This window comes from Choristoneura fumiferana, chromosome 15, assembly GCF_025370935.1.
Source record: "Choristoneura fumiferana chromosome 15, NRCan_CFum_1, whole genome shotgun sequence".
NCBI lineage: Eukaryota > Metazoa > Arthropoda > Insecta > Lepidoptera > Tortricidae > Choristoneura > Choristoneura fumiferana.
In genome coordinates, this window is record NC_133486.1 from 9,284,480 (window position 1) to 9,311,108 (window position 26,629).

A 26,629-nucleotide genomic window follows, 5' to 3' on the forward strand; every position below is an offset into this window, starting at 1 on the left:
ACCTCTTCAATTTCAGCAAAAACAGTGTTATTTATTTTTTTCATTCACTAATTTATTTTATTTGTACCACTACCATGACTGCTACTAAATGAGATTAAGAAATCAGCTTCCACGACTAAGACCATTCCTTTCCTGCAAGAAGCCATCTCGTCGCTGCAGGGCTACTACGAAACTCGAAGTTCGTGTCGTGCGGTCCCTCTGACACTTACACTGTTTGATACGAGAGCGAGAGGGACCGCACGACACGAACTTCGAGTTTCGAGTTTCGGAGTAGCCTGCCAGAGGGACCGCACGACACGATTTAAATGTTTTTAAATGTCCGTAGGATGCCATAATATAGGTAATATTATATCAATTTTTTTTTTTTAAAGCAAAGGTTTTGCTGTATTATAGTGTCGTGTGGCTGTGAATTTGACAACATTTGTCTGTCGTTTTAGCAATAGCAACACTATTTCAAAAGTCTATTTTTTTCCTACTGTGTAGAAAAGGCAAAGCTATCAAGTCTATGCAGCCTCTTGTCCATTGTTCTTCCTTGTTGTCCATTGTTCTGAAGTTCGTCAATTCAATTCTATTTTTATCTAATGAGACTGCATGAAAATGCATATTAAATATTTTTATAGTTAAACTAAAATTATATATCGCATCGCTGATAAAAGATCAAGCACAGAGTCGGTCGTGTATTCGAACCCGGGCTTGAGTTTTTCGGAATTTATTATATGCGATAATACATTTAAAAATTTAAAAGTTTCCTTGAGTTTTACGTAGATAGAATATATCCTGAGAAAACCTACAAACATTTGCGAAGAAATTCAATGGTGTTTGAAGTTACTGATTCGCACTGTCCCTGCGTGGAATTTATGGCCCAAGGAAGCGCTTTTAGAATAGGCCTGTGCTCTACAGCTTCTGCAGTGTCTCCTATATGAGTGAGATGATGATGATAGAAGCTGACGGTGTACATTCGTATATCGTCATTGTTTACACTACACTATGCATTAAAAAAAATGCATTACGCGTTAAATTTCAAATGTAACGTACCTACCTACTCTTAAGTTTTTATTTTGTGCTTTTCTAGAGAAAATTAACGTAATTGTGGAAATTGAAAATACAAACTGAAATATAGATGCACAGAAAAACCAGAAAAATAAGACCATCACTGGGAATCGAACCCAGGTCCTCGGTATTCCAGTGATGGTCTTATTTTGACCATCAGTGGTGTAGCGGTATAGCACGCGGTACGGAATACCGAGGACCTGGGTTCGATTCTCAGTGATGGTCTTATTTTTCTGGTTTTTCTGTGCATCTATATTTCAGTTTGTATTTTCAATTTAGGTTTTATGGGATGACCGTAAAAGTAAAAATTTGAAATTGAAATGAAAAATACAAAAAGATTCCAAAAAACCAATCGTAATTGTGGAAGCCAAATGAAAACACGATTTTATGCAGCTGTAGCAATCCTGCCCGACTTGATGTGACAGTGGGCAGCAGCGCTCTCTATTCCCAACTAAAAGCCCCGGACTAGGCAAGGGGCAACCACCACACATCCCATGAAAGTCGTCATGAAGGTTCACTACCGATCCTCGACCGACAACCACCCTGTCGAGAGTTATAGCACACCTAGCGCTCCCTTGTTATCTTGTGTGTTCTTTGGTCTTTCACAGTGATAAGTTTAGAAGTTCAATCTCAGTGACCAAATTACGTATTTGTTCTAACTAAAAACAAGACGTTTATGGACAAATAATATACTCTGAAATGGATTCAATTCTCCAGGGATTTGGGGACGTGCAGCTGGGTTTCTTAGACAGTAAGAGTCCAGCATTACCGTCGTCCATAATGTATTTTTGCAGACTGCACGCCGCCATCTCATTAACTAAAATCAAATAATAAAAGCACAGACCTAGTCTTTGGCTCTAGGCGACTCAACCAAAAAAATAGGGATTACATTTTTGGTTTAATAAAAAAAGAACTTCTTTAGGAGGATCAAGTTTTAATTGTCAAATCATATCAAATAACATGTTACACCAAAACTTGAGTTATTAAAAATATTAATACAAGACATTATGAAATTAAAATATTTTCATTTGCAACTTTAGAACACGTGATATACTGTAAATTTTGAATCACGAAACTGTATTAAAATTGAAATGCAATCATAATACCATATAAAAAAACCTTTCTATGAATTCCAACAACAAATTTAACAATAATAAACAATTTGATTCCATTTGTTTCATACTTACAACTAAATATAATATTGTATTAGTAATATCAACTAATCTTAAGACCAGAGTTTGGACGGATAAAGAAACATAATACCTAAATTATATTACTGACAGATTTTACTTTTATAAGTTGTAAATCTGGGTCTACTGTGCTTGTTTTCTCTACAAAACACAACAATACATAGTTTTGCTCACGTTTCATTTCAATGGCTGTTTACTGATTATAGACAATAACTTCTATTTAGCGTGTTTCTGGATAATGTTTTGGAATAATTCACTTTTACTTAGGGTTGCTACTTTTTTTTGAAAGATAGAGTATTATTATGATTTTAACGAAGGAAAAATATGAGTAACGGCTTATAAAAAATAGTATACTCAATAAATAAATTTAGTATATACTCAGTTTTATAGATTAACATCTATGTGACAAAAAATAGGTACAATATTCTGTTTATGGTTAGCAACCCTATTGTTGACCCAGTTTTACATTGCAAGGTAATAACGACTAAGGATAAGGCGACGGACGCAAGGCACGTTTCACAAACATTATAGTAGGTACCTAAGGCACATTTTTGTTAGAAAATTGTAGAAATTGGTCATCTACTACTTGGCCACGTGGCTGGTACGTTATCAGACTTTGAAACTTGGCTTTAGTCAATTAAATCTTTTCAACGATAATCCTTCATGGTAAACTGAATAAAAATCCTTTTTTCAACAGTTTTGACTGACACTGCGTTGATAGGGCCTTATTGTCTGACATAGTTGAAATCACACTCGTTTTCACCAATTCTTTCTGTCACACGGTATGAGATGAGGACAGAAAGACGGTGAACGCGATCGCGAACGTCAGAACGTTAGACAATACGACCACATGCTCTGAAGCATTTAACACGGAGATAAAGCGTGCATTCTTTTCGCACATAACTGATTTGAAAGAGACACAAGCTTTATGTCCACAAAAAAAATCAAACTTTTGAATTCCACCGAACAGTATAAGTACATAGTAATAAAATTGGTCATATTTGACATAACCAGATCGCAGCCAAGCTCTAAAAGGTTTTCGAGTTTTATAACAACTTGAAACAAAACTTTAGTATCCTATATTAATAATGTGATGGTCTTGTAACAAGCCTGGTGGGTTTATTTAATTTTAGGAATGTATATTTACAATACTGTGTAACTTAGAACTAATTTATAAGTAGTCATGTTTATCATATTGCAACTAAACTTAATATTAAAATGTAAATATAAAATGAATTGCATACAAATATACAACAAGCTTTATATGTATAAAACATTCTCTCGTATCAACACTTTGTGCTGGTTATTATAGTAATATTTACATGTGTAGAATAATATTTATGGATAAAGAACTTGGTTCATAGACAATATACATGTGATTTTAATGTAAAAATGTAAAATAAAAATTAAATACTTTTAATTAAAATTCCAAACTAGTTGGACTTGCCGCGATCTAATAATAATAATGTAAATAATAAGTAATCTAAAATTGTGTTCTGAGATGTGTAAGAGACTCATAATTACTTTAAAGATGCTAAAATATAACTATTAATGTAACAAAAGAGGTGCGCAATGTTTATAAATTTATATTATTTGACACATCAAACTAACCTCTTCAAAACCAACCAACTGAGATTTTCATCTCAATGATTTTTTTCATTGTTCCAAGTCAAATTTACATAAATATAAACAAAACAATCACTATCTACTAAATGCGCTACCAATTACATGTATGTTAACACTTTACTCCAGTCAGATAAGTAAAGTGACACATTGTAAACATCCATATTTTAGATATTGTAAATCTTACAGCAAGTAAATGTGACACAGCTGCAAATATTTTGCATAACAGACCGGATAGTAATCATTGTTACTAATTTATTTATTTCAAGATAAATAAGGCATTTCGTGATTTCTTAGTTCTCGAAAACACATTTCTATGTTTTTCTGTACATATTTGAAAAAGGTCTTTTATGTTTGTTTAGTTTTTTAAAATTGGTCATTATTTGCGAGATTCACATTACATTATCATCTTGTTTTAACATCTATAATAATATAAAATGACTATGTTCCCTATATAGATTATGAGAGCTAAGACAAATTCTTTGTTAAAATGCATCAAAAGTTAACAACTTTATATAGCACAGAATAAGTTTCTGCTCATAGCATAACTGGCTAAAGTTTAAAACATGTAACCATGTTAAAAAATCGGACATAAATAGCGATGTTTTATGGACATAGTTAGTTTTAGCAATTTATTTCGTCGCTTACGGTCACTTTAACGTGCCTTTTGTTTCTACTCAATTTACCTACTTAACACATTTCTCTTAAATTAATGTTCGCATATTCATACATTTTCAGTGCTTACGTTAATCGCTGTGAACCATCCTAAAGATTTCTTCTAACTCACATTTTGACAGAGGTGTCATTTAACACAACCATGGGGTACCAACCGTAAGGCTGCACTTCCACCAAAGATGTGCCAGGAAGCGTTACGAGGAATGTGTTTGTCATGACATGAACCAATAGAAACTGCTCTAGTGGAAACAGCGCAACGGACCGAGGATAGGTTAATGAAGCGTTTCTATTGGTTCATGATAAACAAATTCCTCGCAGCACAACCCAGCAAGTCTAATCTATACATAAGTTTGTGTTGAAAATAAATAAATTGTCATCGGACGTCATACACGAAGAAGAATACGCGAAGAAATATATTCTACGAAGAGAAGTAAAATAAGAGATTGTAAGAGCGCTTCAAATTGACTACGTAGTCGTAGTTTCCAACTTAACTTTCTGGATTTACACTAGTGTTAAAAAATAAACATTTTACAGAGATGAGAGTTGTCAAAAGTGTGTTAGATGAGATTCACAGACGTTCATAATCGCGGTTAACTAACACCGCTTTAGTTTCCACATCGTGTTCGAACTAAACTTCAAAACGGACGAACGGAAAAACAACTCGAAAATTTTAGTTTAATTGTTCTAAGCACTGCTACACCTCTGTGCTGTGCGTCTGTATACGCACTTTCTTCTGACTGCCGTTTCTATTGAGGGTAGGTGAGTGCCCGGAGTAGCCGGGGTTGTGTATGCCCAAGCCTCCTGGTTCGCCCTCCCTGGGGCGCGGTTTCTTCAGTGAGGAGCGGAGGGGTGACCTGGTGATTGTGCTAGCGTCGGACATGCCTGTGAGCGTCGTGGCTGTCGTGTTCATTGAAGCCACGCTGCCGTGGCCGTTCGTGCTGTACGGCTTGCCAGATGCGTCTGTCATTGATATACCTGGAATTAGGAGAATGTTCTGTTAATTAACGTGCGTTAATTTTTTTCTTCATAACGTTGGTTGGATCCAAAAAAACACGGTAATATTTTCTACGAGTACAGTCAAGCGCATAAATATATGTACGTTTCCAAGGCACCAATAACATCTATACACTTTTTCACCACTTACCATAAGGTTGATGTATATATTTATTTGACGCTGTGGTTGTATAGATATTTATACCCTCGACTGTATAAGTCGGTCCCTTAACACGAGCCAGTAGGAATGAGTGATAGAAGTCTAATAAAAAGTATGTAGGTGAGGTAGACAACTACAGGTCTACTCTTGCTGGCTCGTGCTGAGGGCACAGACTTAAAAATGTTAGAAGATTATTTTCATGTTTTTAATTGGAGTCGGTTAAAATGTTTGTTACACATTTTTTTCTCGCTTTTAGAGCTAATTTAAGTTACAATAACTTTGAAATTACATTTCAAATTTACAATATGCTTCATGGTAAAGGAAAATTTTGTGAGGAAACCTGCACACACCTGCAAAGATAATATTGTTGATTAATATTCAATGGTGTGTGTGAAATTTCCATCCACACTGGGCCTGCGTGGGTACTACGGCCGAAGCTCTCTCAATCTGAGAGGAGGCCTGTGCCCTGCATAGGGATGTATATAAGTAGAAATGCTGATGATGGTAACGTACCACGGCCCTCTTTGAAGCCGGGGTTGTTGATGGTGGTCGCATTGTCCCCGAGCGGGTCGGTGGGGTCGCCGCCGGAGCGCCGCGAGAACAGAGCGTCGTACACCGACATTATGAACAGCAACGAGTTTATCACTATGCATACTATCTGAAATGACATGAATAAATTTTAATATGCAAACGTTCTGCTTCTGTTTTTAACCCCCGACGCAAAAAGTGGGATGTTATAAGTTTAACCGCTATGTGTGTCTGTGGCACCGTAGCTCTTAAACGGGTAAACAGATTTGAATGCGGATTTTTTTATTTGAAAGCAGGGTTACTAGCGATGGTTCTTAGACATGTTTTATCAAAATCGGTTCAGCCGTTTTTGAGATATTGAACTTTGAAGTGACAATGTCGGGGTTTTCCAACTTTTTGTTGGTTAAGGTTATCCTATTACTCTCTGCTGGAGTGTAGGCACAGAAGCAACAGCAACAATAAAACGAACAGATAGGTATGTCGCGCGAGCTAAAAACGAGACCGCCTATATTGCTAAATAAAATAGATACAGGGTGTACAAGTATCTTAAATATTCAAGATAGATGGCTGAAAGAAGACTTTATTTTGATTTTGAAAACATTGAAACTACATTCAAAGAATCTTTATTTATTCCCTGTCTGAACCGGGAATTGAACCCACTAAATAACATCGCGAACAAGTAAATGACAAAACAGTTGTGATATCTGTGATAATCATAGAGCCAGAGCCTGCGGCTGCCAGACCATCGTTATAATATAAAGGCCTTTATACCAGTGATGGGCAAAGTACGGCCCGCGGGCCAACTCCGGCCCGCGAAGAGGTTTAATCCGGCCCGCCGACGTTCCTTCGAAGTGAATAGTACCTACCTATATGGCCCGCGATCATAAAGTAATATCATTATTTGGCAAAAATATAAAAAAGTATGAAATATGTAGAACGGTGTAATCCTGGCCCTCCTCTGAAATATCTGTAACTTTCTGGCCCCTCATGAAGAAAGTTTGCCCACCACTGCTTTATACTATATAACGAAGGTCTGGTTATCGCGGGCTCTTGGTCCATAATGGGTTACCTGGACATAAAAAGCCTCCCCTCTCGTGACGTAAAAACCTCGGTCATCGCCCTGGACCGCGAAGAGACCGGCTGCTGCTATGGACAGCAACGCTGGAATTAAAAATGCCAATAAAAAAAAACTCTCGAAAATTACTATTAACACTTTGTTCGGATTTTACCTTTAAAACTTATTGTCTAATGAAACCGGCCGGAGACATGATAGTTTTTATTTTAATACATCTTTCTGCCACGCGGTATACTTTCGAGGATAGAAAGAGATGGTGTTATGATCTATATCACAAGATATGATATCACAAGCGCCCGCGCGTTACACGATAGGTAAGGCCTGAGGTCATTCAGACGAAGAAATATTCACAGGGAACCCTCCCTATCAATACTGAAATATAAAGTAGGTATAAACAGTACTGTGTCGTGTCGTGAGTAAGGAAAAGAAACTCTTATAGGTAGTACTGAGAATACCAAAAGGTTAGTCACCAGTATAGGCTGTGATGTAAGATTACGTGAGCTTGATGCCTTAACTTTCTAGACTTTAGTATTATGTGTCACTGTCATAAAAAGCTCATTAATTAGGTACAGGTAATTTCCCGCCTATAAGACTACCAATTCTATCTCATTCATAGACTGCACATCCATCGGGTACCTTCACTACATAAATCATCATCATCATCATCATGTCAGCCGAAAGACGTCCACTGCTGGACATAGGCCTCCCCCAAGGCTCTCCACTCAGACCGGTCTTGTGCTTTCCGCATCCACCGCGATCCCGCGATCTTAATCAAGTCGTCGCTCCATCTTGTTGGAGGCCTACCGACAGCTCGTCTCCCGGTCCGCGGACGCCATTCGAGAACCTTCTGGCTCCATCGGCCATCCGTCCTGCGAGCAATGTGCCCCGCCCACTGCCACTTTAGTTTCGCAATTCTTCGGGCTATGTCGGTAACCTTAGTTCTACTGCGGATAACATCATCACCACATCACACCATCATCACTACATAAATACGAAAAACTAAATTCCGAAAGTCGCAGTCACGAATTTCAAAATACCGATTTTTATAATTCCGAATGTTTTAAAACTCCTAATACGACTATTCCGATTCTTCCCATGAGCGCTATCATTCGTTATTTCCACGAATATTTGCATGCAAACTAACATAGGGATAGAACCCACAAACTCATACACAGCTTGCTTGCTAAGTTACCCGCTGCACAAATTGGTCAGTTGAAAGTAATTAAAAAGAGAGAGGATATCGACCTGTGCAAAGTTTAGTTAGTTCGCGTATTCGTGCAAATGTGAATAAACAGCTTTACAATCAATTTTAATGAGGGCTATCGTTTTTTGTCTTTCTAGATGGCGCCACTGTTGTGTGAGGTTTTTAAGTGTGGCTTTCAAAGTCTGTTATTACGGGCGTGAAAAGAAAGTTTAGATTAAAATCATATTTAATACACCTTAAAACCGTACCATAAAAATATCAAGCAACCACAGTGTTGCGTAGTCCCGTTTTGTTCGGAAAAAAAGGGAGGACAAGTTTCCGAAAGACAAAACTGTCTCAAAACACAGAAATTCATTGCCCCGTAACGCATAATTGCCATAATTAATTTCAGGTAATGCAAAATATTTACAAAATTATTCTAATTATAAATAAACCCGCGTAGCTCACCCAAAAACTATGAGATTTGACATTTCAGAGACCTCACGCTACACTAGCGCCTCTAGCGGCGAATTCATACGCGATAGCCCTCATTTACATTGCTGCGTGCCGGAGTCATTTTAAGGCCTTCGCCAGCTGACGCGGTTTGCACGGAGCTGGGCCGCAGGCGTGCGCCCACTCCGTGCACCCGCGCCAGCTAGCGTACCTATAAGCCCGGTTTCGACCGCGAGCGCAGCGGACTCATATTGACTTTATTTAACCTACAACGATTGGCTCCATGAAAGTACTTACTGAAGTTGGTCGATGTAAGTTAAACTGTTCGTAAGTCATAAATGAGTCCGATCCCGCTCGCGGTGTAAATTGGGCTTTAGGGTTGCCAAAACGAGGTTTTGCTTTTCATTGCCTATGCCTGCCAGACTAATCGCAAAAACTCTGAACTTACCGGCTAACAGCGCCAGCGCCAGTTTGACCATTACGAGGTGTGTGTACTTTAGGCCGACGCGCTCCTTCGAGGAAATCATGGCGAGCTGGAGTACCGAGAGCACGCAGAACACTCCGAGGATAGAGGTGCCTATCGCCCCGACCACACCCGCTATGTGGACTGCCGCTGGAATGACAAAATGATTTATTGAGTTATTTGTCGATTAGTAAGAGTTTCTTGACAGGGGAAATATCGCTAGATGGCATTAGTATCGTGAGGTCCGTTTGACGTTGCGGTCTTGCTTGCGATTGGCTCATTTAGATAATCAAATAATCGAGCAATCACCAACGTGGCGTAAATGTCAAGTTCACGATACTAGCGCCAACTGTCACAGATACTCATTGGCTATAAAAGAGTAACGAAACGGATCGACTGACAGACAGCTCACAGCCTAATAATATATTTATTGCAGCTATAGAGACGTGACATTTGGCAGTACCTATATTCTTTGAGGATCATTTAGGTGCACGGAATAAGGAGTCAGCCTTTTTTTTTAGTTATTAATTTCATGAGGACAAAGCTTCAGGCATAATTTTAAAGTTAGAAGCTTTGCAATACTTAGTCAATTTTCCCAATTAAATACGGAGCTCGTTTGTTTTTATTCTGTTTACTTAAATCTTATCCCAAAAAAAAACGAACAACTAATTAATTTAATTAATTAAAATTAAAATTAAGTTAATTCAAATTTATGTAACAGTAGTCAACAGATTCAGTTAAGTTTTCATAACTATGAAGCAAGTCGTTAATTTCAAGATATTTATATTCGTCATGGTGTTTATTCAAAAAATATGTCAATTTGCATATGAATAATTGTAACCGGTGGTAGATTTTTTTTGACATTCATAAGTGCTTGTTATAGCCTAAATTGAATAAAGATATTTTGACTTTGACTTTGACTTTGAACAACCTGCGATAAATAAATGAATAGTCCTCCGATATAAACAAGGCGGCAACTTTTTCTCATTTAAATCTTTCACATTCCAAATGGGCACATAAAACTTAGCACTATACCTACATATAGCACGTAAAATGTTTGAATCTACGCGTCACAACCACAGTTTTCACTTGTTTATTTAAAGAAAGCTTGAAATTGGCGAACCTAACAGATGAGTGACAAAGCCTGACTGCCTCGACCCGAGAATGCTTTCCTCACTCACTTTGTTTCACAGACACACAGACCGACCATATAACGTATGAACATAGGTCGCCAAACATCTTACATTAGCATTACACAGCATGCTGTAACAATTAGTATACAGAACAGCCAGTGTAAAAAGACTTCCAGTACAATTTTTACAACTTATCTGCAATTATGTAGTTTATGCAAACTATGAGAAACAAAGTACATGACATACATAACATTTCAAGGAAAAACATAGTTTTATCTGTTTTTTGGTCATTATTTGACATACGATGTGGTTGGTATTTATGCGTCATTTAAAACTGCGTTTATTAGTCATACATTTAGAAATTACTTAAAAACTAATTATACTGCCAGCGTGATTTTATTCATCATTACAGTATGAGTATGTAACGCTAGTAATAAGTAACTATATGATTTTTATTACTAGGCATTCAATCACGACACAAATGCTTCCTGTATGGAAGAAACTAATTTATCTGCCTTAATTAAATGAGATATCTTGTGAGGAGAGATACACACTACAATCTTTTTGTACAATAAAATATTTACAAATATATCAATAAAATTACTAAGTAAATTAAACGGTTCAACTCACGATTATATGTATTATGTAAGCCAGCCACCTCCCGACTAGTTTCGATATTTTTGGCAGATCTTTTTCATAGGCGAGTACGTTCACGACACGGTGCCGGTCACCAACGGTCGGCCTCGTCATCATCGGCAGTGATCTTCCGAAAAGATCGAAACTAGTGGGACAGTTCCAGGGCTACTACGAAATTCAAAGTTCATATTAGAGGTGGGTAAATCCGGATCTGAAGATTCAAAAGAGTCAGATCCTCAAGCGGATCCGAATCCCTTAATGACTCCTTTCAAATCTTATTGACTCCGGAGTTACTAACTCCGACTGGATCGAGCGGCTCGCCTCGCTCCTGATCGCCGTCACGCTCACTCACACTGACTCGCTCCGTCCGCCTGCTTTCGCTCTCGCTCGGCTCGGATCGGATCGGCAGGCTACTACGAAACTCGAAGTTCGTATCGTACCGTCCCTCTCGCTCTCGTATTAAATAGTATAAGTGTCAGAGGGACCGCACGACACGAATTTCGATTTTGGAGTTTCATAGTAGCCCTGCGGATCGGATCTTGGACTTGGATCTTATTATCTATGTTTGGTTGGTCGGTTCGGTTCGGTTCGGTTCGTAGTAGCCCTGCGGATCGGATCTTGGACTTGGATCTTATTATCTATGTTTGGTTGGTCGGTTCGGTTCGGTACTCGGACTTGGACTAACGAACGAATCTTTCTCTCTCTCACGAATCTGTACTTCAGTTCAGTCAGCGGGTGGGGCACCGCAGTACCGTACCGACACCGACCGACCGAACCGAGCCGGGGCGGATCGGCCATAGATAAATTAATAATCGCTCGAAAGAACCGGAGTCAATAAAGGAGTCGGATTCAATAAGCGGATTCGGTACCGACACCGGAGCTGGATCTAGTGAGTCAGATCACTTCGCGGAGTTGAGATTACCCATGTCTAGTTCATATGGTACCGTCCCTCTCGCTCTCGTAATAAAAAATATTAGCGTCAGCGGGACAGCAAGACACGAAGTTCGAATTTTGCACTTCGTAGTAAAGGGCATGGCTTATTATCGTGAGTTGAACCATTTAATTTAGCAATTTTATCAATATGTCTCACGAGAGTTTAAGTTATAAATAAAAACATATCACAAATATTTCGTTTACCATATTTTAATTTAAAATTCACAAATGATAACGTGATGTCTCTGTCTGACATATAATTTATACGAAGTAAAATTGTCCAAGTTCAAATTGTTTGCGTGTTTTAAAAAGAGGATAATGTGACTTATTTGGGTCACATTTCAAGGCTGCCCAGTGCCCATAGTGTTTACATGTTTCAGGTCATTTGCGACAGTTGTCGGCGCACTAGTGTTGGGTAATTCAGAGCAGGCATTAGTAATACTGGATTTGCATGAAAATTACATAACGTGTAATGGACACTGAGTTTACTATCTCCATATTTCAAAACCACTAACATGTTCTTGTTTTTAAAATAAACTCTGTAATTCAAATTTTGAATTACGAAGTTAAACTATCAAGTAAAGAATCCAAAGGATAATCGGTGTAATATCACGTGGTTAGTATGTTAATAGTCAAAGAGTGATTTTTGCACATTTTCTTATTCTGACTTCGATTTGCTTGCGTTGCATAAGAAAATATTGATTCCATTACCACAATTAAATAACGAGGACTTGATAACTTCTATCATGTCCCGTTGTTTTCTCTATTTATTTTAGTTTTTATTTACACAACATTTACTTAATTTAGAGATGGATCACTATTCACTATAAACCACATGCCCAGCGCGGGTTTCGTCAGGTGAACATTAAAGATTATATCCACAAGGTTCGTCATATCTGAATAAACCGATATCCGCAACAGGCTTCGTCAACAAAACAAATTTTAGAATTAGATTATTGTTGGTAAATCTTTCCATCATCCATCCCACAAAAGGAATTGTCGTTACCAGCAAATAAGAAGTGCACAAGAAGTGGGAGGAGTGAAAAACAGTTCAAAGAGTTACATAGGTACATAGAAAGTTACAAGTGAAGGTTATAGGTATCAGTATGTTAAAAAAAAACAATAATTACATCAAAATAATCAAATTAATTGTAAACATCTTCTTATAGATACGAGTATACACATGAAAGGAAAACTAATTGAGTGACAGACAGGTGGTGTGAAGTTCCCAATCCGCACTGGGCCCGCGTCGGAACTACGGCCAAAGTCCTGTCATTCTGAGAGGCCTGTGCCCTGCAGTGGGATGTACGGTCAAGGACTTTAATCCATGAGCCACCATGGAACCATTTCACAGTAAACGTCATAGTGACATCGCATTAATTAACAATGAAACTCTTAATGACTTTTCCTTTGAAAAGGTTCCATGGTGGCTCATGAATTAAAATCCTTGACCGTACATAGGCTTGTATGATGATGATAATAACAGACAGATCGCACAGCCTAGAGATTTGAGGCACACTTCTGCTTTGAGACGTATTACTTATTGTTACAACATATTTTTCATAATTTCCACGGGATAGCGAACTATTTTTTAGGGTTCCGTAGCCAAAATGGCAAAAACGGAACCCTTATAGTTTCGCCATGTCTGTCTGTCTGTCCGTCCGCGGCTTTGCTCAGGGACTATCAATGCTCTAGCAGCTGAAAGCTGTAATTTTGTACGAATATATATGTAAACTATGCTGACAAAATGGTATAAAAAAAATTTTTTTAGAGTACCTCCCATAGACGTAAAGTGGGGGTGTTTTTTTTTCTCATCCAATCTTATAGTTTCGGGTATCATTGGATAGGTTTTTTAAAGCCATTTTCGGTTCAGTGATTTGTTTGCAAAATATTCAACTTTAAAGTGCAAATTTTGATAAATTTTCATTAAAATCGAGCGTCCCTCTAGCCCTCTAAAATCTAAACCGGTGGGTGGAAAAAAATTAACAAATTCAGGATGATAGTAAGCATATTTATATTACTTATTTTTTTCGTAATGGCTACGGAACCCTATTTCGGGCGAGTCCGACAAGCTCTTGGCCGGTTTTTTTTCTCATTCAAGTTGGCGAAGCCGCTGGCTTAAGCTAGTCTATTTATATCCATTAAGAAAAACTAACATCAGTTACTTCATAGTCCTATGAAGGCAGTCAGCTAATGCCATAGCATGACGGAAAAATAGCGGTCAAGAGACAATGGCGCATAGCGTGACATTGAAAACGTCAGTCATAAAGTAATTGTCCATTATCCATTATCGAGATGAATGATTAATGAAAATGATTTCTCGAAGTGGTAGAATACACGACAAAACTAAATCTCTGCCTATAGGGACCCTTGTACACATCTGTTTTTGTAAAGCTTACTATATTTGTGGTATTCAGTAATAATGTAAGTGTTTACGTACGTGGCGTTAGGTTATGTTAGATAAACCATGCAAGCATAGTTATTTGACCTAGATATACCTATCCTAGTCTTAATTAGTTAAGTTATAAAACAATAAATTCGTTTTTTCTTCACTTTACGGTGGATTGTAATAGCATAAAAAATGGTACTTTGAGCAACAAGTATTACTCTTATTTTCGAAACTTCATTACTATTCATTTTACTAAAGTAAAATAAAGTAAAGTAACGGTTCGATCTTCAGATTTTACGAATAATAATTAGTGTTAAGCCTACACCTGTGCCTTCACCGAAAGTAGTCGAGCCGAATACTTTAAAAAAAAATCTCAAACCAACTCACTTTAGTTGCTTTTCAAAGGCTTATGGCTTTTAAGAGTCGTTAACTTAAGAGTAAACGATATTTTTCTAAATAAATTTTAGGCATTTAGCAGGACTATACCAATTTAACCTGAGATTTAATGCATTCGATCACAATACCAATCGCGTGCCGCTAAATCGAAACGCTGAAGTCATCTTTGACAGAAACTGGTTTCGAATTATTAGCTACATATAAAATGCAGATTTAAAATAATGCAGTGGAGATGGTTCAGGTTCAGTTGATATTATTTGGCAACGATCAGTTCAGTTCCGCCTTGATCCTTATTATTTTATTCAAGAAATCCCTTAAAAAGGAGCAAGCCTTATGATGTGTAAGAGTCCCTAAAACAAAAGAAAGAACAGTAGAATAGAGAACTAGAAGGTCTAGTCCCGACCTTAGAATGTGAAAGATGAAGGATGCGAGAAAGGATACTATGAGGAATGGAAGTGCGAGAAGCATACATGCGAGAACTGGAATGAAAGTGAAGACAAAGCATTGCTGCCATAGGCTCCAATAAACTTGGAGGTTTCGAAAAAAAAAATGGTACGATTGTAGTCTTATCTATGGACTTAGGAACCTTAAATATTGTTTAACGTACTCTGAATCACAATCGTTTTCGCCACTTCTGTCATACGGTTTAGGATAAAAGTAGAAAGAGATGGTGAATGTATATAATACGGCCTCTGGTCAAAAACTTACGTATACCTACCTAGCAGTGGCGAAGCGTCTATAGAACCCTATCCTCATCGGCTTGCCCAATATTTACAAAATAGGACTACAGGACATACATGATTATTTTATGAAAGATACATGCGATCTTTGCTTCGGCTTTACTACGAAAAGATCTCACGCTATGTCACTGCTACCTAGAGGTATATTTATGTATATTTTTCTCTTTAGTTTAAGTAAGTACTTTTGAAAACATAGTGAAGTACAATCGAACTAAGGTTTAGAGGTTGGAAATCGCTGTTGCCGTTTGTATGAAGAGCGGAGACTATATAATGCTGTTAAAGATACTCGAGTCTGTTTGTTGCTTCTGGCACCCTCATAAGTATTTCAGCTATAAGAAACTAGTCTACTCTAGAGTCAGTCCAAGAACACTGAACTGACTATAAGTTAGGAATAAAAATGCTATATATTACACGACTGAACAGTGCTAAGATCTCAGATTTCCATTTCCCGAGGGAACTTGATATTATCTCTATAAGGTGCTGTGCTATTATAAGGAAACCCGATTGAGTTGTAAACCTATAGATATGCTCATACTGATAGCATAATTAGCTTTATTGCTAAAACCGTTACCTACGCGATGGACGGTGAATTTCAATACGGAAAAACCAGTTGTGTATGTTTATTATCTATAGTTGTACATATAAGTATGCTAGCAGGTTAGTTAGTAAACATGTCCGTTTCAATTGCCTCGTAATTGCATGTTTAGCTTGTGATGTATATAAGCAGGATGAACATTAGGTATATGCAATTTAAACATATGAAAGTCTTGTCCTGGTTGCCAAATTTTAGAGATGGCAACCCTACAAAAGAGTAATGTAAACTTTTACACTATAATCGTACATAGTACCAGCATATTATAGAAAACAACGTAATTTTTACGTTTTTTTTTTTAAATTGACTATATTTTTTTAAGACAGTTCCTCTCATTTATCAGAACAAAAAACAATACATTGTCACATTGACTTGTGAGTAAAACTGACATTGAAAAGAATATCATGCTCTTTTTATAAAACAACGAATTTGTTTGTGTTAATTTCTATGCCTCTTTTACCTGTCTACTTATATTCAAAATTATGCGAAAATACGAAAGTTGATGTGTTTGCAGCACTTTCACATAAACCAGCATTTTTGCATACAATGCATGTCACACAAACGGAGCAGACGTACACCGCAAAGTTTAATGCTTAATGACAGAGGTGTACCACTTTTATCATTAGACAATATAACACGAGCGTACTTGTATTTTATTCTACTCAGAAAGAAAACAGGTACTTACCTACTGCTCAAGTAAAAGCTACATAAAAGTAATCACCAAACTGAGCCTATTCGTCTATATGCCCACCAAAGTAGATATCTAATATTACATTTCTTTAAATCCACAACACATACTGCTGAGCATAATGCTGAGTCAGCGACCGTTTCACTTTCGCGGGGACACACAACATTGTGTATATTGTATTTAATGTTTTCATGTGTTTTTCTGTAATTTTTTTATTTTATTTGTGTTAATTTTGCTGTATATGTGTGTCTTCTGTGTAAGTGAATAAATGTCTTCTTTCTTTCTTTCTTTCTTTCTTTCTTTCTTTCTTTCTTTCTTTCTATACTATTATAACTCTGAAAGAAATTTACCTAGAAACTGAAAGAGATTTCTTTTTTTTCAAGCTTTTATTTTTATAACAACTTATTTATATCCACACCGTCCGCGTCGAATTTGTTTATGGCCATCTCGCGGAACTGTGCAATTTTCCGCGATAAAAACTATCCCATGTCCTTCCCCAGGACTCAACTCAAACTATCTGTATACCGAATTTCATGTAAATCTGTTAAGCGGTTTAGACGTGAAAAGGTAACAAACAGACTTACAAAATTTCGTTATAAATTAGTGAGATAAAATGTTTGAGATATAGACAGGTTTGATTTCATGACGACAATCAACAAATTAGGTTTTTATGCATAGCTGTCGATAAATCATATAACATAAACCAAAGCGAAACGACATCCCGTCGCCGCTATTTATTGTTAAATTATTTAAACAATGCAATAATGAAGGCATTGCATAGCTGGGGCCGTCGCATTCAATTATATAGTGCGTGAGACGCAACGCGCCTACGCTGCCTTAGGTGCTTCTTGCTTCTTCTATAGATAATTTTTATGAAACGTTACAATAATGGAGCTCAGAATAACATTTTATAGGCTACATTTTATCCCGACCGGGATCGGTACAAAAATCTGGCTTGGTTCAGGAGAATTCAGGGTCATGAGATTTGGCGCGGTTGCTTTAAACGTAACGTCAATTGAGACCGTGGGAATTCAGACGGGAATTTTTGGTCGCTGGGTGGATTTGAATGAGTGTCACCAACGGTGCTGGCTGAAAATCAGCGCTGGGGTGTTTATTATTAACGTTTCAGCATTATGCTGCGGGGCTACTACGAAAATCGTATTCGTATAGTTCGTATCGTTCCGTCCCTCTGACACTTATACGAGAGTGAGAGGGATGGTACGATACGAACTTCGATTTTCGAATTTTGGAGTACTCTCTGAGCCGTGTCCAATTCACAGATTTCAGAGCCGCAATGACACATACTTTCCTTCGTGTTGTCTATGTGTACTTAATACCATATTGTATTTTATTAACAAATGTATTTTTGCCTTTCTTTAAAATTGGTATAAGATTTAACATTTCAACATTCCCACGGGATCAAAAGAAAGAAGATATTTATTCTCATCAGGATAAAATCTCGAATGTAGTTTTGGGGATTCCCATGGGAGTTTTGTAGAATCCCGGAATTTCAATTCAACTGTTGGATTTAATGGCTTACGCGTGTGAAGCCGCGGGTAAACATTAGTAGTATAATATATTTTTACTTGTCTATATACGATGTTTCACAGGATTGCTTAAATTTTTATGTGACGTCATGATGGCGAGAATGGCAAATGATGTGCACCGATTACTTACCTTAGAAAATCTGTATGGTTATCTGGTTTTCTGTATCTTTTACTAAACATGTATTGGTGTTCAATAAAGAGTTATTGTATTGTAATGTATTAACTGAGAGATGATGCATCCCGAAACATACTTTAATCATGCTTTTCTGACTCTTCGAGTAGCCTAATAAATATGTTAATTCCACGCCACTGGTGCCTCTAGTGCGTAAACATACCGAAAAACATTTAGTATCAGCAAATGACTTGTATTTACTCATAGGCGCCTAGGATTATTTAGCGTCGATAAAAACTCGCACTATAGATTTTTTGCCATCATTTAATGAACATTCTATTCAGCGCGAAGTCACTAACTAGTAGATGGCAATCAATGGAATTAGCACCTAAAGGTTTTTTAGAGGCCAGTAGGTATATAATTAAACAGAACGTGATGGTTTCAGTCAGCTGTAGCTATCGTACGATTTTTTATGAATGCCTTTGGATTATTGAGCCGTGCTATTGTAACAAAAACGTCTGCATTTCTTGTTTATGAAAGAAAAAATCGGTCGGTACTGAGGTAATCCATCATTTTACCAAAAATTGTTTCATCGATTATCGTTTCCCATAACACTATTCGCAGAATTTTGTTATAACTTAGAAATGATTTATCGAACTTCGTTTCATAGCTCATACAATTGCTCGAATTAGGTACCTTTTACGCAAGAATCAACTTTGGTGCAACGCAATTGGTGTCAAGTGTCCCATGATATTTATTTGTTTATTATTTTATAGGTCAACAATTATGGAAAGCGATCACAAAGTCCCGTAAGCACATGGCTACTAAAAGCCCAATTTCAAGCTTATACATTCGAGTTTTAACGGTACCTATTTAACTTAATGTCTTAGTAGAGATTTTTTGCTGGAAAGCGGTTGTTAATGTAGGCAGTTCAGCTAAACGTGCTAAGCTAGCGCTAGAAAATGTAATTCGTTAGTCGTGCCGTTTATCACGACTGCACTAGTATCACTAAAGCGCGATTTTGTAAATAAATGTAGCAAATGTCTATAGTTTTATTGTAGATACACATTGTAAATGCTAGACGGCATTTTTGCACGTCTGGTTGTGAGTCACGCTTCATTCGATATCAATTGTAATTGCGTGATTGCAAAATCATCGTATGCTTATAGCTGACAAATTAAGAACGTAATAAATATTAATAATTAATTTTTCACCCAATGAGTGAATCAATGTAGAGTTGATAATAAAAAATACAAGTCACAGACTTCCAATCCTTTTCAGGTCTAATAGCCACGGGTAGACTAGAAAAGCATTATTAAAATTTTTCAATCATTGTGTGCGGTGCGCAATTGCGCATGCGACTAACATCACTTTTGATCTGAAACACTCGACCATCATCATCATATCACCCGTAGGACGTCCACTGTTTGACATAGTCCTCCACCATCCTGAAAATCAATCCATCTGAAAAACTATTCCACGTTAATTTGACGGTCTTGAATTTTAATAACAATCTGATCTGTGTAAAAATGTTATGGCTCGCTAGGCACAATGCAGGTGCTGTATTCACAGACTCGTGCGCTGCATCTGATTAGATTAGCTGACTGAATGACTCACAGTTGCCCGCTGACGTTTGATGTCCCTGATCCATTAACATGGCATAGTTGATTCAGGAGCTAAATCAGACCATTGACAGGGTTGAACAGAACAGTGACGTCGGTTGAAAAATGTTTTGATAACCGTTAGGTCAGCATTTCTCTTGGTACAAACAAATCATAGACACTCGCTCGTGGAGATGTGATTCTGAATCACACCGCACTACTTATAAGTGGATAGGAAACTGGGTAGGTAGGTGGAATTAGGCTATTAGGATTGACAGCTCCTCATAGCAAAACGTCCTCGTTGATTAAAAGTCCGTAACGTAATATGTCATGGGAACACAACAAATCAAAATGTCACATTGATCAAACGACCACAATTTAAATGACCACGGGAGCAAAACGTCCGCATTTTAAATTGTACTCCACACTAATTATTTTTAGCAAAAAATATCAAGTTTCATTTTTTAAAGAAATGAGCTGCTATGTGGTTTTCACGGATCTATTTTTAAAAAGCTCTCCCTTGTGCTCGATGCTTCCAGCTAGACAAGATATATCTACCAACCTTTCCAGGTTGGTGGACTAGAAGTAGTCATTTCATACTGTGACCTTAGAAAAGTACTGCGTTAGAGTTTTACATAATAATAAAACTTAACCACTAACGAAGCACGCTTTAGTGTATCCCATGTACAATCACGAAATAAGGTCAAGTCTAATGAATGCATCTTATACATAGTAGAGTACGTAAATTCAAACGGATAGATAGGATATTTATAATTTGGCCCTGAGGAGCAGACCTACATTATAATACTCTTATCAAGGGCATTACAAATCAGATGATGCCCTGTTTAAACTGAAGAGTATCTAAAGCTGTGTAAACAAATTTAATGAAATTTAATAGCTGATCAACAGACATATCAAGGCACAGCTTAAACTACCGGGTACATGTTTCAAACTTTAAACAGCCCTTTTATATCTGGCACTAAAGATAGGAAGTCTCGCGAGGGGGGTGTTTAGCTAGTTTGAGTTAAATAAGTAAGATAAAATAAACAACAATTTCAGAGTTGGAGCCTTACTATTACAAAAAAAATCTGTCCTGTCCCTATAAGGGAAACATTAGGATACAGTCACACGGAAAATAAATGTGAACCGACAATGATATCCCGAATATGGTGAACTGTGTTGAGGTGAATCGTAATCTTCGTACACCTGTGTTTATTTAGTCGACTCTAGAATTAGTATGCGAACATTGTTTACTGCAGTTTCTGTATATGTCGTGTCAGTGTCGGACGATGCGATTGTGAACAAATTACGACATTAGGATAGAGCAAAGTATGAGCTATTCATAAATTACTTCACACATATATTGCGATTTTTATAGTAAAATATTTTTAATTTTCATAGTGTGCTCATTATGTTTATATCCATTTACTTTACTTACTAGAGCTTTTATCGAAACCCTGGATTATAAACAAAGTAAGGTATAATAATTTACACGATTTACGATTACGACTAAAAAAGTTAATATAAGTGGTAAAATTTACGACTGACTAGCTACCACATTACGCATTACGATTTCCCACGAGCTTAATTATATACAATAACCCTGGTGTCTTTCTGTTTTTCAATTAGGAGGAAAATACTAGAACTCGGCAAGACATCTTGTGACTATTTACTATTTATCCCACTTTTTATACACTGGGGCCTCTCCCTTCCGAGAGGAGGCCTGTGCCCAGCAGTGGTACGTATATAGGCTGGGAGATGATTTTACACTAGGGTGGTGTTAAATATAAGTTTAACGTCTGCGTGGTGTCTTTCTTTCTGTGGTATCGTCACTCTTAAATGGAGGATAAATTCAGACCCGTTTTTTTTTTAATGTAAGTAGCTCCTTTAGTCGTGAAGTTTTGTAGGTAATTCCTCAAACTGGGTTCATTGTGTTATCGTCAAGTCGATTTTAGGCTTTCGTCAGATTTTGTATTCCATGTTTCTAACTTTCGTTAGACATCTTTGTCGAACACCGTGCCGACCGAACAAAACCGTTAATTTTGCTCTTTTATGAAATTATTATGAAGTCCATCTCAGTTGTACGATATGAAATCCTTTTTTTTTGGGCGAATTGCCTAGTTCCTTGCATGCTTGCTTTTATTTACTTGATTTTAGTTTCAAAATTTTAATATATGAAGACATTTGCGGGTGGCTTCTTTATTTGGTTTAAAGTGCTCATTTTTTTTACAGTTTGGCTAACTCTATATTTATTTAGGCCTACTTAATACCGAACTGCAAACTTAGGATGCATGCCAAAGGGAACAATGGAAGCATTGCCAGTTGGTAAGCGGTTTATGCGCACAATCACATTGTTTTAGCGTTACGTTAGCAAATGGACGTTGAAGCGAGGTGCTTCCTTGCTTGAACAGTTTAAAATACCGTACGAGGAATCATAATTCACCAAATGTCTTTACCTCAAATAAAACTTGTTAACTGGAAGGGGACATTCAACAAGTCAAATGAAGTTAATTGGTCAAGACACTAGTGGCCATTTAGCCATAGTCTTATTATTTAAAATTCAAGAATTAAAATAATTAATTATGAGCAGTAAAACTGAAAAACTCTGCTAAATTTCAAGCTTTTAGCTGAAGTAGTTTGAGCTGTGTCTGTGAAACTTAACAAGTTTTAGAAAATACAATTGATTTGAAGGAAACAAATCGCCTATCAGAGATGCAATGCGGGCAGACAAGGAAAGAAGACTAAATTTATTTTAAGCGGGAAAGTATATTTTGCTGCGTAAAATTGTTGGCAATAAATATGGAACAGTTATTAAATCAAAATATGCAGTCATATTAGTAACTAAATATTAAATCGACGGCAGCATTCTCTAGAAAAGCCGTTCAACATTTAACTGAACGCCTATAACCATAAAGTGTTGACGATGATGTTGATTCAAATTAATATTAACATATTACTTCCCGTGATACGAAAACGCCCCTAATCACTTCATGTTCTTGGATAACTGAATAATGTGCTATTATTGTGTAAAGTGGCACGTGCGAGAGATCCCATACGACTCTCGACATTGTCGCACTTTCAAATAACACGTTCGTTATTAACAGACGTGGTAAAAGGATTGTTTGAATTAAGATGCTTCTTTCTGTGATTGTTATTTTAAGATATGGTACTTTCTTACGTTCTTAGCTTGTCTAATCTAAGCATCAAGCTAGAGTCAGCTTTGAGCACAAACTACAATGTTGTCTGGTAAATCAGATTTTCTTGTAAGTTTTTTTTTTACCAGGGACAAAATGAGCAAGCAGGTATCCTGATGGTAAAATCTACCACCCATACACCCCTAAGACTACAGAGATTGCACTTGCGATTGCGACACCTAAAAGGCCGGGCGTTCCACGAAGTATAAATTGTTTTTAAAATCGAAATGAAGTCTTCTTTCATTCAGTAAAATTTTCATCTACAATAATTAAAATACTTTCCGTCCATGCCGCATAGCCGCGGGATATCCTGTATAATCATTGCAGAAGCAATATTTCAAATAATACAAGCCTGCAGTAAACCTATTCAGCCGTATTAGCCATTGCCGATATTGAAACAGTCTCACACGAACCTCACAAGCCAGTGCCGTGGAAACTCGTCCAACCGATAAACAAAATGCGATCGCGTCAAAACTTCCACGTCCCGAGTTCACAAACAATCGCATTCTTGGAGAAACATTTAGATAAGCCGGCCACTAATTGCTTAACATGTTAGACTGTCAGCGGCGAAGGTGGAAGGAAAACTGCCCGCGCTATTTCGTAATGAGACTAGCCTAAAAGTTGTTAAGGGATAGTTTTAATATTCTAACATTTGTTTCCCACATTTGGCGCCCTTTTGGGGTCTTTTCGTAACGGTAGCTTCATAGAAACTACAAAGGACTCGAAACTTTAGCTTTTTAAAATTAAATTGATAGTTGGAAAATGTAAAATATCTTCGTTATATCCACCAATGAGATGGCCGGATGACCTGGTTAAAGCTGCGGTTTCACGGTGGATGCAGGCCGCTTCCAACCGAGGTAACTATATGTAGAGTATATGAGTATATGGGGGAGGCCTATGTCCAACAGTGGATGTCCTACGGGCCGTAGGCTACGGCTGATATAATGATGATGAAGTATCTTATGTAATTTATTTGATGTGGAATAACATCGTAGCCACGAAAATTTTCCAGGTGTGTGGGCGCCTGTGCCTCAACACGACTCCTCCGATTGCCCCCGAATGCCACACCTGCGAATCCAGTTTTGGTTTCGGTCCTAGTTTCGGCAGGCCTAGAAAGTGCCGAAACCGAATTTAGAACTAAGCTACAATTTAACGCCAAAAATCGCTGAAACTGAAACCGTATGTTCGATCGGACACCAATCAGTACTGAGTTCTTTCTGTTTTGTTGATGGTTCCAGGTAAATAGCTATGCTTAGAACTCAAAGCAAACCATGTTTGTAAATCTTACTTTAGTGTGAGTGTGAGGTAGCAGGAAGTTATTTAGAGAGTGATTCCCCGTTAGATTCGTCTTCTTGTGTCAATGTCATATAATGACTGCATTCTCGACAGTCATATAAACGTCTTTGAGATAGTATCGCTCGTTAAGTCCAATATTAAGCATGACATAATGCTTCTCGACATCGTAGCGCGACAAATATGGCATATGGCCATGCAACCTGTATTTACTGATGGCACTAAATGATGGATGGAATGGATAGTACGGAGTACAGTAAGTAAATATAGCAGGGCCCAATTGCATAAAGTACATGCTAATGAATAGTAACAGTGAATTTCAATACAAATTCGCTGATACTATTTACACTTATTTTACAACGTTTTACTCTTATTTTGTTATGCAGTCGGGCCCCTCCCATGTTATGCTTTTCCAGTGATGACTATTATATATGTCTAAGCGACGACTGACGAAGTAATTGAAAGAAGTATGCCGAATATCTGATTCCGCAGAAGATTCTATTTCTAATAATTCAAGATCCCCAACGAATAAAAACGAAAAATGTAAAGAACAGTGTGGTAAATAAATTCTCAGTGCCAGCTATCCAACCAAGCAATTTTTTATCGCAATCACAACATTATGTGGAATATCTCGATCATCATCATCTTGGGAATATCGAATGCCGGCCGTTCTACGAAATCTTTGTTTTCTTTGAGTTGAAATCTTGATGACACCGATTGAGCCTTAGTATGTACAGTCGACCAAACTGAATCATGTACCAGGGTGCAACCTTTGTGCTACTAATTTCATATTGACATCCCATACTTTTATCGAGGAAATCATAATGAAATTGATTATTAAAAAGGTTCCACCCTGGTACATGAATCAGTTTGCTCAACTGCATAGCGACATATGGAGTTTTGTGAAACTAAAAACAAACGCGAAACTAAACTTTCCCTTAACTTGCTAATTTAACAAACGATACTAAGGTTCTGTCGTGACGTGTCGTGGACATGCACGTCAGATATGTCAGGTGCTAATGAAAAGTATGAAACATCAGGCGTGCGGGGTCATGTTCCGAAATAGCCTAACTTGTTGATTAAACATGCAAATAAATAGGTGTGTTAATGAAAGCGATATTACTTGTAGTTCGTGTGTGCCATATTTGTTTGACTTAGTGAAGGTTAGGTTTTGCCAAAATATGGGTTATTTGTTACTATCTATCACTTTCTCCACGATTAATTTCACAGTGATAGTTCATAATTCATAAACCTCTCACCTGATCTCTACAATAAACTGCATTTCAAGTCTTTATAAGTTTTTTTTATTCGACTGGATGGCAAACGAGCAAGTGGGTCTCCTGATGGTAAGAGATCACCACCGCCCATAAACATCTGCAACACCAGGGGTATTGCAGACGCGTTGCCAACCTAGAGGCCAAAGATGGCTTACCTCACGTGCCAGTAATTTCACCGGCTGTCTTACTCTCCACGCCGAAACACAACAGTGCAAGCACTGCTGTTTCACGGCAGGATTAGCGAGAAAGATGGTGGTAGCAATCCAGGCAGTACCTAAAGTTGGGACAAAATTCCTTAGAAAGCTAGTAGAAGTGGACTCATAGCCAATTTTATTCTTAGAATGAAATTCAGATCGCGTTCTTCATTATTGAATTTATTTTTGTATCTATGCCTGTATTTTGCTATATATACTAATATATCATCCACAGTAGCCATACAGGAACTTTGTATTGGGTTCATTATGGTGCAGTATGGTATTGGCTAACCCTAGAAAACAGTGTCCAATGAGAATACTCTTCTAAAAAATCAGATTCAGACAAAAAGTAAAAAAAAACTAACATTATACCTATAATAAGGTAAAATATAATCTTCATATAAAACTACTTTTTTCGTGTTCAACTTTAAAATTTCTAATGCCGAATTAGCGCCGATAATGGCTGAATGTGAATAGTTATGTTGCATTGGGTGCTGCCGTCCTTTAACAT

At 37.3% G+C, this 26,629-nt stretch overlaps 1 protein-coding gene across 2 annotated transcripts in view; it reads right to left on the minus strand.

Moving 5' to 3' along the window:
- Positions 1-1,967: 1,967 nt before the first annotated feature.
- The window catches only part of LOC141435734 (uncharacterized), a 40,680-nt gene continuing 16,018 nt past the window's right edge, over positions 1,968-26,629 (minus strand). For both annotated transcript variants that reach the window (XM_074098501.1, XM_074098500.1), the window contains 4 exons: positions 9,379-9,543; positions 7,289-7,380; positions 6,205-6,349; positions 1,968-5,513 (listed from right to left, as the gene is read on the minus strand). In XM_074098501.1, coding sequence (XP_073954602.1) covers positions 5,233-5,513; positions 6,205-6,349; positions 7,289-7,380; positions 9,379-9,543 — 683 coding nt within the window. In that variant the 3' untranslated portion in view covers positions 1,968-5,232. The remainder of the gene's footprint in view (positions 5,514-6,204; positions 6,350-7,288; positions 7,381-9,378; positions 9,544-26,629) is intronic.